Source organism: Typha angustifolia, chromosome 7 (assembly GCF_048772165.1).
Source record: "Typha angustifolia cultivar Huaian chromosome 7, ASM4877216v1, whole genome shotgun sequence".
Classification (NCBI taxonomy): domain Eukaryota; kingdom Viridiplantae; phylum Streptophyta; class Magnoliopsida; order Poales; family Typhaceae; genus Typha; species Typha angustifolia.
This window is the reverse complement of record NC_133245.1, coordinates 13,703,442-13,716,081: the sequence shown is the minus strand read 5'-3', so window position 1 is coordinate 13,716,081 and position 12,640 is coordinate 13,703,442. Positions and strand designations below refer to the sequence as shown.

The following is a 12,640-nucleotide window of genomic DNA, read 5'->3' as shown; positions in this document are numbered from 1 at the left end:
CGAGTTCTCAACTAAATCTGCCTATTACACTGTCTCTAGTTAAAGTTGATTGAGCTCATCCTCTTCATCTTACCCCAAACGTTTATGGAAAACTCATCTGGGGATGCATGATCACCACGCCAAGAAGAAAGATTTCTCTAGCATTATCTAGTTAAGCTCCTCTGGTTAAATCAGTGCTTCATCACAAAGTTGGTCAATTTTAGACCCTCTAGAGATTATTGTATCATTATATTTAGAGAAAAGAAAGACTTGAGAAATTTAATGTCATTTGATATTTTCTATTAACACGGGCATATGAATGAGAGATATTAATTAGATAGTTGAGATGATCCAAAATGTCATAAAAATAAATAAAAAGTCCATGGAAAATTGTACTATAATTTAGAGAGTCTATGTGTAATTAACTCTTATTTTTAATTTTGATATTTCTTTTAGAGTGACACTGTGGACTGTCAAAATTGGCCAATAGATTTCCAACTTTTGGATTAAGGATAATATGTAAGACTGCCACGTAGATTTTTGTAGTATGCCCCTTAATGGGCTCTGTAACCCTTTTTATCAGTAGATTAATATTCCCCGTATGAGATGGGATGGGCCTTTTCAGGCCCATTAACCTGTGGGCTAAAATACGACCTAACAGAAGAAGAGAACATTACATTTTATACCCTCTATTTTAATGATTTTTTGTTCACACCCTACCATTTCAATTGCAAATATCAAAAGAAGAATATTCCCTTGCAAATAAACTTGAATTTTTTTTTATCTTTCCAAACAATACCTTCTCCCATCGTTCTAATAATAGTACCGAAAGATTAGATATGGGTTAGACAAAAGGCCAAATCTCCCTAAATACAGAGGCACTTAGGCCCCACCGAGCTTTTAGCTGCCTAGTTTAAGCTTCAAGCCATATGCATTATCGAACAATTGTTCTGAACCAAACACTGCCGAGATCTGCTCCAAGTTGTTATGCTGTCGAGCCGTTCCTCCAATCTAACCACACTATTGAGCAATCAATCGAATCGTGCCAAGCCACCAAATCACTAAACTACCAAATAATTTCTCCATAATATTATTTAGGGTTGGAGTTGAACCCATGACCTCCTTAGTCATGAAGAAGGTACTTACCAATTCTAGCAGAATTGGTTAGTAATATTTATAAAATATTGGATATGCATGCAAAATCGAAATTTAACCTTATATTTTGTCCTAATAAGTAGACATACTTAAAAGTGTCATTGATATATATGCTAGCTTGTGATACAATTTAGAATTACATAGCGTCTTAGTTTCAAATTAATTGGACAAGAGAAGTTGGTTAGATATCCTTCTCCAAGAAAGTGGCGTATTATCTCTCCATCTTCTCGTTTGGTGGCAGCCCACGTGATGTGCATGCATGCTTATCCACTGGTGGTTAAGCACTTACAACTCCTTCCTGACGTTTATTGGTAGTCCAACTCTATCTGCCAGCAATGATCTCACTCAGCATTAGCAGAACCCAGAAACACATCCAAAACTTGTGTACTTCTTCATGCTAACCAATGAAAATTATCCATTTCCATTGACGTTTCATTGTTAAAAGTTAGAAGTAAAGAGAGATGGATCATAATTTAATTTGCTAACCTACCTGATTTGAGTTAAACTCTTAAAACATTAGCCACTAATCTGACTGGCAGATTAACAAATTAGTATTTGTTTACAATATTTAATTGTTGTTTCAGTGTGTTCTAAATTAAGTTATTCTTTCAATATTTGTTCACCAAATTAATAAGTTTAAATTTATATCATCTTCCTGGATGGTTCCTGCAGCATTATTCATATGATTAGTTTTCCTTTAAATGATCTGGAATGTGCTCATCTGATTGTTGCGTAGGTCAATCAGTGGAATTATGGAATTCTAGTCAATATCTTACTTTCTCTCACTAGACCTATATATGGAGTTCTATTAATCATATATTCATATCATTACTTTCTCTTACCAGTCTTACCGAAAGTATCATGGTAGCCAAACCAGACTGTTCTTCCTCCTACAGTAAGCAAGCAATACTTCTTCTTTTTTTCAATTGTTTTCTTAATTATATTTGCAAACACCACTTTTTATGCTTTAAAAATACTTTTAATAATACTTATCTTGAGTTAGATCATGTATCCTACCAAAAGGTTTATTGCTTTCTTGCTATTAGATGAATCATGAGATTTGCAAAAGTTATTTACATTTCAAACATTTTCAGGCCCTTCATTTCATTACAAAAAAATAAATAAATTAAAGAAGTGATTCGCTTATCAAAAGTAGCTTAATTTTTTGACATTTTTTTGTAAAATAAGAGAGTTATTCTACTTTTTCTAGCAACTAAACGCATCCTTAGTAATTAGTGCAGTGATTTAAGTCTTACTTTTTTCAATATAAAGTAAAATGTTATGGGTTTAACCTATTTGGGGAATGAATTATGTGGAGTACCTCAGAGTTCGTCTATTTGGTTCGCTTCTATGAACAAATTGATCTAATTGCTTAAGTCTAATTACGAAGGGTTGGCTTGTTTAATAATAGAAACGAAGACAGAAAGAGGCAAAGTTGTTCCATAAATATTTATTTATTTATTTTCAGTTACAAATATATCAAGTTTTCGGAGAAAATATAAATGGTGAAACAAGAGAAATGCCAAAAAAAAAGGGGCCATCCTTGAATTAAATTCTCTCTAAATTTAGAGACCATTGGAATCCGTTAACGTAACGTCTTAAGGACTTCAATTTCTTGCGCTTTATAACGTAAACCAAGAGGCACCGACTTTTATTACGTGGCTCGGCCGGAGGTATATCGACTCCAAAACTGAGGAAAGTGGTAGTAGTAGAGAGGAGAGGAATCCGGAGACGAGCTTGGAAACCGGTTTGGGATCTTGCAACGCGGCAATCTGCATCGCCGTTGGTTTCCTTGTTCGACGTGTGGAGGGACGTCCCTGGGCATTTCTGGCATCTTCTCTGTCACCTCTTGTCGTGTTTACACGCTGATTCATTCAAAAGGTATGATTTTGTGACTTGGGCTTGTCATAATCGAGGGTTTTGTGGTTTAAAAGTGGTGCCTTACCTATTTGAGAGGATTAGGTAATAGATTTGGGTGCCGCCTAGTAGTAGTCTTGAGCGGAGAGGTTGAAGAGGGTGACTGGGTTTTAGAGTGAAGGTATCGCTGTCTCGTTTTTTTTAATGTAATGGAAATTTTGTGACCATATTCGTGTTTCTTTAGTTATTTCATTAGTGGGTTTCTCCTATTTGGACTATTGATATAGAATTTTGCGGAACATATTGAATTGGCTGTTCGTAGATTGGTTTGGGTAGCTTGTTGAATTGGCTTCTCTGTTTCTCCTAGATCTTAATCTTTATGTTTGTTAAATACAACTTATTGTAACCTTTTTCATTAGAATTTTTCAGAGTATTGGATAAGAACAAATCAGTTGGTCGCTTATTTTTTCCTTTCTCTCCATTGTTATTGTTGTGTGCATAGAATGTCAGTAATAAATCCATCATTTTAGAATTTATGAGATGTTTCCGCTGCACAGAGATATAGTTGGACTCTCTAAAGAAGAACTGCAGCATCTAGAATCAACATTCCTTTTTTATTTTCATCAGAAACTAGATTGAGCAGTCTGAGTTGAACTTCAGGAAGAAGGAACAAGTAGATTTAAGCAAAATTATACAATGGTGACAAGGACAATTGATCTTCGATCGGATACAGTCACGAAGCCCACTGAGGCAATGCGAACTGCCATGGCGACCGCAGAAGTGGATGATGATGTCTTGGGCTCGGATCCCACTGCCCAAGTATTCTTAACTGAGATGGCAAAGCTTATGGGCAAGGAGGCGGCACTCTTTGTGCCCTCAGGCACCATGGGCAACCTCATATCAGTGCTTGTTCATTGTGAGGTCAGAGGCAGTGAAGTCATCCTTGGGGACAATTCCCATATACATATTTATGAAAATGGAGGCATCTCGACAATTGGTGGTGTGCACCCGAAAACCGTGAAGAACAATCCTGATGGCACCATGGATATAGATCAGATTGTTGCAGCTATTAGGCATCCTGAGGGAGAACTCTATTATCCAACAACTAGATTAATTTGCTTGGAGAATACACATGCTAAGTGAGTATCTCTTTCTATTTTGCATTCTTGTTGTTGAATTAATTAGTTATCAGTTTGCGGTAATCTTTAGAATTTGTCATATTATGTATGTTTGCTCTATGTGCAAGTATGTATCTTTAAATTCTCTCTGGTCTGTCAAACTATGCTTATTGCTAAGTGGATTTTCTTCCGTTCCATATTGTAGGAAATTTAATTCATTACCTAGTAATTTTGAATTTTTGCTGCATTTCACAAGTTTTCTCTTACAGTTTATGCTTAGGAACCATTCTTTCATTCTTCTTCTTTTCCAGTATTTGTAAGCTAACATGTGCTACAAATGTAACGAGAAACCTGGCATAGTCTGCAGTTCTATTGAATCATTCTAACTGAAACCCTGAAAATAGTAACATACCACTGCATGTCTTTTACCTGTCACCTCAAAAATCATATTATGATGGTTAACTAGGTTTGACATGTTTCCTTTGTGGTGAGAGTTGTGGATATGTTGTAATTTGATTGTAAATGAAAATGGTATGAAGATGGTACAGGCTATGACCAAATAGATTTAAGAACTTAACATTTTATGCAAATGACTTATTAGTACATGTTGATAGGCTATAATGCTCACAAGAAATACTAGTGCTTTCAGATGTGACACTTGTGAACTGCATATTTACTGTTCAATAGGTGCATTAGCTTCTTTCGGTGGATCATTTGACTCCAAATTTTAGATTATTTCTGCTTATCCAGCCCGCCGATTTGGTGATGGATTATATATCAGAAAAAACCTTTTGTTTTTCGCTCTATCAGCAACCGTAGCTATACAGTTTTTGTTCTTGAACTATTTGAATCTACCTCTCGATTATCATCTTTTTCAATTTTTTATGGCTTTCATTGCCATTTCTGTAGTTGCGGTGGAAGATGCATATCTGCAGAATATACAGACAAGGTTGGTGAGGTAGCTAAACAGCATGGTTTGAAACTTCATATAGATGGAGCACGAATCTTCAATGCTGCAGTAGTAAGTACTTGGGTCCTTTGATGTTTCACTTTCCTTTTCAATTTTACTACCCTTTCATTAATTTAAAATATCATGGTTATATTTGTGTGGATGATATTCATTTTTAAGAAAGGGTGTCCTAATGTATGAAGCTCCTGGAATGTTACGGTGCGTCGTCTTTTTTCCTCCTTTCTTCCTTGCTTCCCTCTGACAATTTTATCTGAAGGAATTATCTGATAGTGACTGAAAGTGCTTAAAGAAACATTTGAGTATCAGATGTATTGTTTGAAGGGTTTCTTTGTAGCAAGTAATATTTATTTGTCCTTGAGTTTGTTTAGCTTTAAAGAGCACTGTGGAATATTATTTAGTGATAAGCAAGTCAATCGTCGATACTGATGAAGTTATACAAGTTTCACACATCTAGCCATCTTGAGTCATTCACAATGCTGTTCTGCTGCATCAAAATGGCACTGCAGTATTGCCATAGTTTTCTGAAGTACATAATAATTGCTTCCATATGAATTGCAATATCTAACTACTTGAATTTAATATACCAGGCACTGGGAGTTCCTGTTCATAGGCTTGTGCAAGCTGCTGACTCAGTTTCGGTATGATTTTACTTGTTTGGTTATTTCTGTTCGTCATACCTTTCTCTGTTTGTCTCGTTGCATGTAATGAGTATCTCTTATTGAAAGTTTTGAACGTGGGAATGTATTCAACAGTTCATTAGTTGCTCTTTACCACTTTTACTAGAAGATGTTCTACTTCCTTTTTCTTATGCAAAGGAATTTCAGGTATGCTTATCAAAAGGGTTAGGTGCTCCCATTGGATCTGTTATTGTAGGCTCAAAAATCTTTATAACCAAGGTAATGTTTCTGCTGGTACAGCTATAAATCACCAATGCAGTCCTTATTGATCCATATTTAAAAATATACTCTCAGGCTAAAAGGCTTAGGAAGACGTTAGGTGGTGGGATGAGGCAAATTGGAGTACTTTGTGCAGCAGCCTATGTTGCTCTGCGAGATAATGTGAGCAAGCTTGAGGATGATCATAGAAAGGCTAAATTTTTTGCAGGTCATATCTATTTTTGGTTGTACAACTTGCAGCTAGTTTCATTAGTATTACGGAAGAACGTCCTCACAAGTTATCAGTCATTCTGAATTTCTTTTGTCTTGTTGTCAGAGGGGCTCAACCAAATCAAACATCTCAGTGTTGATTCATCTTCAGTGGAGACAAATATGGTTAGTAGTACTTGCCCGCTATTTAATTTCTCTTTTCTCCCTTTTAATTTCTGATTTGTGCAAGATCCGTCTTAAGTTTCTCTCTGTTCCATTTTCTCTGAATTTTATCTTTGTTATGAACAGGTATTCTTTACTGTCATGGAGAGTTCACACCTATCACCAGAAAGGCTCTGCCAAGCTCTGGAGAATTATGGCATACTTGCACTGACAGCAGGTTCAAGAAGGTATGACTCCATGCTCTTCTCTTCAAGACTAAGTTTCCTTCAATTGTTTCATATTGAGAAATATGAGTTCATAATACTCATTTTGTTTCTACAGCATCAGAATTTTGATTTACAGATTTTTTTTTCTTCTGTTTCTGGCTAGATTTTTGGTTCACTATAGGCAGATCTATTAACATCTGAAACTTTATTTAGTTCTGTTCAAATTGCAATTACCATTTCCGCTTTACCTGACTATGCATTGGTTTCTGAGGTCAAACCAATTTGATTATGTGCTATACTTGTTCTTCATTGCACCAAGTTTCATTCAGCAATTACTCTGATATAGTATTCATCTTTCAGTGTATGCATACACACCAACCTTTTTTACAATTGAATATTAGTTGGGCATCAGCAGGTATATATATACACTTCAGCAGCACATGTAACTCGAAATACTAATCATGTTTATTTTCCAGTGTCAGGCTTGTTCTCCATTACCAAATATCCGACAGCGATGTCCAATATGCATTGACATGTATCAAGGTAATTTTTTTTTAACTTAAGACATCAGTTTCTCATTTCAGCTTGTTCATTTCTTACAATTAAAACGCTAACATTTTACTTTTCCTTTCTTTTGCAGCAAGCCGTCGAACAAATGCTGACTAATGGCGCCACCAAATGATGCAAACCAGCAATTGCTATTCTTTTCTCTGAAATTTAGCTGATGAATTCGATAAAGAACTGCTTTTGTCCCAGTAATGGGTGTTGCTGTAGGTGATGCATGCTGAAGAGCAATGCTTAAACTTCACATGCTTGACATATTTTCTTTATTGACCAAAAAAAAACCCTTCATATCATCATTTGTCATTATTTAGATTGCATTTCCTGGATGACATTATATAAGAGGTTAAAGATGACAAATATTTGTTCCACGGATGAATCAGTGACTGTCTCTATTGGAATTTTCTTTGGTGAGCAAAAGAACAAGAAGGTCGCATCTAGTTACTAAAGTGGAGGAAGCTTTATGCAAGTATATTATTAATTATGTAGGTAAGAGATAGCTCGGAAAAGAGAGAATATTTAGTTCATTAGTAAGTCGAAGGTTTAAGATTAAAAAAAAACAAAAGGGTCTACTACTTGCATGTTTAAGCTATTGAGTAAAATTGATTTCGTTCCCATACTAGCTTCCAATTATTTTGGGAAATTTGCATTTGACACCCTAGTTATTTTCATATAATTTTAATATTCATAAATTGCTCCTATGTTTTCATAAATTCTCAGTTGGCTTAAATGTATTCTTAACCTACTTCCCAACTGCTTCCACTCTCCCTCCAAATCTATCCAGATTGCTATGAATCATCGCCCACCACTCCTTTTCCACCATCCATATTATAATAATCGCATAATTAGAATTAAAAAAGAAAAAGAAGAGAAAAAAAAAGAACAATCAGTAACCAGAAGTCTTGCTTTCTCTGCAACTAGAAAACTTGGAGGTTTGCAACATGGGAGTATAGATTTGTTTGGTATTTCATTATTACTGAAGTTGAGAGTGTGTGGAATGTGAGGTATTTTGTAGCTTTTGTTGCTTTGTCTCTTCCTTCACCACTTGGTTTTTCTTGGCATCTTCTCTTAATTTTTCTCTTTTAGGTCAAATGATATTCCTGACGAGCTTCTTGCCCTTCTCCAGACCTGAACAATGGCACATGCATGAGCAATTCCATGGTACTCTTCCACAGTTTGTACACCATAATCTATATATATATACCCATGTCCAGGATTCTGGAGCTCATTTCTATTGTTTTGTCTTTTAAGAAAAAGCTCGTGAATACAACGTGAAGTAGAGGGGGAGGGGGGTGGGGACAGTAGATCTTTTGATACAAGTTGTTTCTCACTTAGTTAAAACAATAAACTAACATTGTAAAGAAAAATAAGATAGATACCAAGTCTCACTCAGAGAACACAATAACATCACCGAGTTGGGGTGAGAAATTAAATTTCCTCGTTTGTGTGCACTAACTTTCATTAGGATAATCTTCACATGCAACTATTTAGTCTGTGTAGAAAAGCTTTGAGGCGTGAGAAGGGTACCAAACGTTTGCTTTCCTTGAGGGTAAAGGTGTTCAACGAGGACATTGTGGCTGCTTTGCTTAGTGGTTGTCTGCTACCTGCCAGTCTTTATAAATTGGCAGGGTTGACAATATGCTCCTCCTCTTTACTGAGGAACAATTTTTTTGAAAAAAGGTTGTCCTGCACCACTTCAACACCCTCGTGCATTGCCTGTACTTCCATGACACTTTTATCCTGCGACTCGATTTCTTTTTTTTCTTTGATGACTTTGAATTCTGTAATAGATGCTACTTCTTTTTGAAGCAGCAGTACTGCCTCCATATCGAGATAAATAAAAAATTTAAAAAAAAACCTAGTAAAAAACTGGCTCCAATACCGTATTAGGTAACTAGTTAATCTATTAATAGGTAATATATTAAGTTGTTAGCAAACATACTGTCATAATAGATATAATTTAAATTACTAATCAGTTATTCAACTATTTAAACTTTTAGGCTAACTGGTTATCTGACCTATATCAAGAATTAGAGGAGTCCAAAAGCCAAGAGAGACCCTCCTAAAAGATATACATATCATTACAAAATATATATATATAATTATTAGGTTTAAGACCATTAATTGTCCTTGGCCTTTGTTTCTCTAGCTTTCTTTCACATGTGTGTTTTTATATCTCTTTCCAAGCCAATAAATCTAAAATATATAATGGGAATGAGATCTCGAACTTTTTTCATATTATACTCATTGCAGGTAACTATTATTGGTGAGCATTATATATGTTTAATTAGAGGTTAGTTTAAGCGTTATCTCTAGTGTAAACTAAATGAGAACAAGTTTAAAGAAATGTTATTTGATATGTACCTTCGTACTCGTTGGATAAGGAGAACCACCAATCTTACACATTTTAGTACTTAAATTTAAGATGTGTTAAACTATCGAGTTTCTAATGTTTGACATTTTTCTTGCTTGATGTTTTTTAATGTTGTGTTATGATTTTAAGATAACATATTTTATATTTCTAATTGTGTAATTAATATTCGATAATACATTTTTTTCAGATCTAAAATATTTTATTGATTAGAATTTAATAGTTATTTCATATGATACAAATTAAAAACAAATAACACATTTTGGCACCCTCCAAATGATAATCCTCTCTCCGCCACTGCCAAGAATATATATCATAACTTTAAGAACTTTGAATGCATTTAGTTATGTTGATCTTATATTTGAGACTTGTAATTGTGCAGGAAGTAGAACTTGGGCGAGGTGGAAGATCTTTTTGCCATGTAATCTCTATTTTTCATCTCCTAAGTGGAAAATGGATGACTAGCACATCATTAAAGTGCAAAAAGTTATCAAAAATCAAGTTGAGTACCAACCAGCTAAGGACAAAGTTTTGGAGTGTTTTCAGTGATTGTAAATTGTATCTTGTTCAGCAAGAAGGCCAAATTGCATTATTGTAGTTCACTGTAGGACTGGTCTAGCAAGATTCCCTTCAATTCTAGGGTACGCTGTCAAGAAGAATTAATTGTGACATTATTGGCGTTAACTATTGGCCCAAGAAACAAGTATTAAGATTTACTTTTACTTCTGAAGATCATCAAAACCATATACTAGGGACAATTAACATGCTAAGGGTTCTTATATATATATATATATATTATATTCTATTATTAAGTATAATAATAATAGAACGGATAACTCTATCTAGATATTTTAAATTATTATTTATTTCTATATATACCCGTTATTTATTTTTGTGACACATAGACTCTTTTAACTATAATTAATCTCTGAAATATCTCTTTCATTAAATCTTAATTTTTTTTTATCAAAAGAACATCATGTGAGTGTCATATAATTAAAATAAGAGTAAAATAATCTTATTTTAAAGGAAAGAAAGAGTAATATAATTTTTTGACAATCTTTTGTCAACCACATTGATGAGAGATTTTTCATAATTTAAAAGGTTAATATGTACTAAAAGCATAAAAAGGTGCTATTGTTCAAATTATCTTAGTGTAATTATCTGTAATAAAAACAAATAAATGATGTGGACTCTTTGTCTCATAATTAATAGTTGTTGTCTTTTGTATCAGACCGGGGATTTCAATGTGTATATCACTGCCTCCTCTATTGGGATTAGAGTTCTCCTTTGTCTCTCTAACGTATAACGCGCCAATGAAATTTCTTCCAAGATCTCCAGATAGAATGTTTATATATATATTACATACCAAGTTGACCATATTACTTGTCTCTATATTATTCTGATGAAAGTAATCGTTAGCACATCGGACAAGAAAAAGGATCACTTGATCCATTATAAGTTTAACATAGTCATTCTTGCTTAAATGATAAAGATCTAATAAGACTTAAACTCAGTTTTAAGTATAAGTCATGCATACATTTAGAACACATCAAATGATTTAGATTAGGAAGAGTTGTGTCTAATACCAACTAAATAAGTCTTCAAACTCCATTCATATTTAATAATTAATAATCTTTCTTTTCTAACCAAACACTAAGGAGAAAAAAAAACCTTATTTTTATATACAGAAATAAATGTCTAATGTCATCCGATGGTTATGAATGCTGTCACTATAAGCATATATCTGGATTTGTACAATAAATCTACAAGGACAAATATTTGAACATCCACTGGTGCAAAGAGTACCTTGTCCTAATGTGCAAGTGGAGCTTGTGGATGGTTAGCCAAATGTATTGTTGGGCAAATCAAGTAGATAACTCCGATGACCGTACTCCCTCAATAAAGAGGAAAATTGTATTTAAAAAACACCGTACTTTCGGGTTTTGTATCATTCACGTACAATCTGCTATTGTATGTGCTCTGCATTTTACTTAAAATGCCCTTTACCACATTCCACTCTTTGTTTTCTTAATAGTCAATTATAATTTAAATAACTTAAAATAATTATACATAGAAAGTAACCTTGAGATTAAAATCAAATTTAAACAGAGAACTAAATTTTAAAGCTAAATAAAAAGTATTTTAATGTCTCATATGTAACGAAATATTTTCTGTCATTAGTTGTTTGTTATGAAACAAAAAAAGATTTAACTCAAAGTATTTTGGAGATATAAAATATAGTAAAATATAAAATATAAAATATAATAAAAAGAATATATAGAGTGTTTTAATTAATTTCTCTAAAAATAAACGTATGTGCATGCACATATATAATGTATGTAAGTTACAAATTGCTGGTGTGGTTAAGATGGAAATCGAATTAAGCTTAAACTTATATTTTATATCATTTTGATCCAAATGGATGGGAAACATTATTTTTTAGAAATACCAAAAACTTTCTCCATCATCAAACTTGCTACACCATGTATATATATTCTTCCTACAAGAGGCCAATCCTCAGACCTTATTTATAGCATCTCTCTGTCCCCATGCATCACCCTCTTAAATGCATGATCATAAAATAATAATATGCTGTTTATCTTTAAACATATACAAGCAAAAGATTCATAATTGCTCAAGTTATGGAATAATTAATGTCAGACAAGTAGTATATAATTTAATAGCTTTCATTAACTGTCGTTTTGTTTTTCGAATCAAATATTAGGGATAGTCATAAAGAGCAGTTAGTAATTTACCCTTATGCTGTATAGTTTCACCATGCGTGAAACGCTATGTTCAGCTTATAAGCTATTTCTTGTCGATGTCGTATGCATGTGAAAACAGATGCATGCTGTATCTACTGTAATAATACTCGTAGGATCAGCAAAAGAACAAGGCGAGATAGATCTCATATATCAGCAAACCTAGGAAGATATAATAGACAAGAGAAAGCATAAATAATGCAAAAGATTAAAGTAGGGGAATTGAGGTACTCATGTCATTTCACAAAGGGTTAGAGCTGCTGCGTTCATAATTGGTTGCATCTGAGAGAGTCCAGGTTAATCTAACTCTACCGCACCAATCTATTAGACCTATCCCATTAAGTTCCCTTGTGTCACATCACCTTTCCACTCACTGTCTGCTTTCCTCCA

General features: G+C 33.9%; 1 protein-coding gene across 9 annotated transcripts; it reads left to right on the top strand.

Annotated features, from left to right (window-relative positions):
- The first annotated feature begins 1,870 nt into the window (after positions 1 to 1,870).
- On the top strand, positions 1,871 to 7,485 carry LOC140762730 (low-specificity L-threonine aldolase 1). 9 transcript variants are annotated; one of them, XM_073100650.1, is made up of 10 exons: positions 1,871 to 2,029; positions 3,619 to 4,130; positions 5,019 to 5,130; positions 5,667 to 5,717; positions 5,904 to 5,975; positions 6,051 to 6,183; positions 6,292 to 6,350; positions 6,474 to 6,574; positions 7,030 to 7,096; positions 7,194 to 7,485. In XM_073100650.1, the coding sequence occupies exons 2-10, from the start codon at positions 3,688 to 3,690 to the stop codon at positions 7,233 to 7,235; spliced, it is 1,080 nt and encodes a 359-aa protein (XP_072956751.1). In that variant the 5' UTR covers positions 1,871 to 2,029; positions 3,619 to 3,687; the 3' UTR covers positions 7,236 to 7,485. The 9 variants fall into 9 exon arrangements, with proteins under 9 accessions (XP_072956751.1, XP_072956749.1, XP_072956754.1 ...); XM_073100648.1 differs by having other exon boundaries at positions 3,549 to 4,130; XM_073100653.1 differs by having other exon boundaries at positions 1,872 to 2,029; positions 3,652 to 4,130.
- The last annotated feature ends 5,155 nt before the right edge of the window (positions 7,486 to 12,640 follow it).

Coding starts and splice junctions, on each gene's coding strand:
- LOC140762730 (XM_073100650.1), top strand. CDS start 3,688: ATGGTGACAAGGACAATTGATCTTCGATCGGATACAGTCACGAAGCCC. Junction 6,184..6,291: donor AAAGGCTAAATTTTTTGCAG/GTCATATCTATT, acceptor TCTTGTTGTCAG/AGGGGCTCAACCAAATCAAA. Junction 6,575..7,029: donor CTGACAGCAGGTTCAAGAAG/GTATGACTCCAT, acceptor TTTATTTTCCAG/TGTCAGGCTTGTTCTCCATT.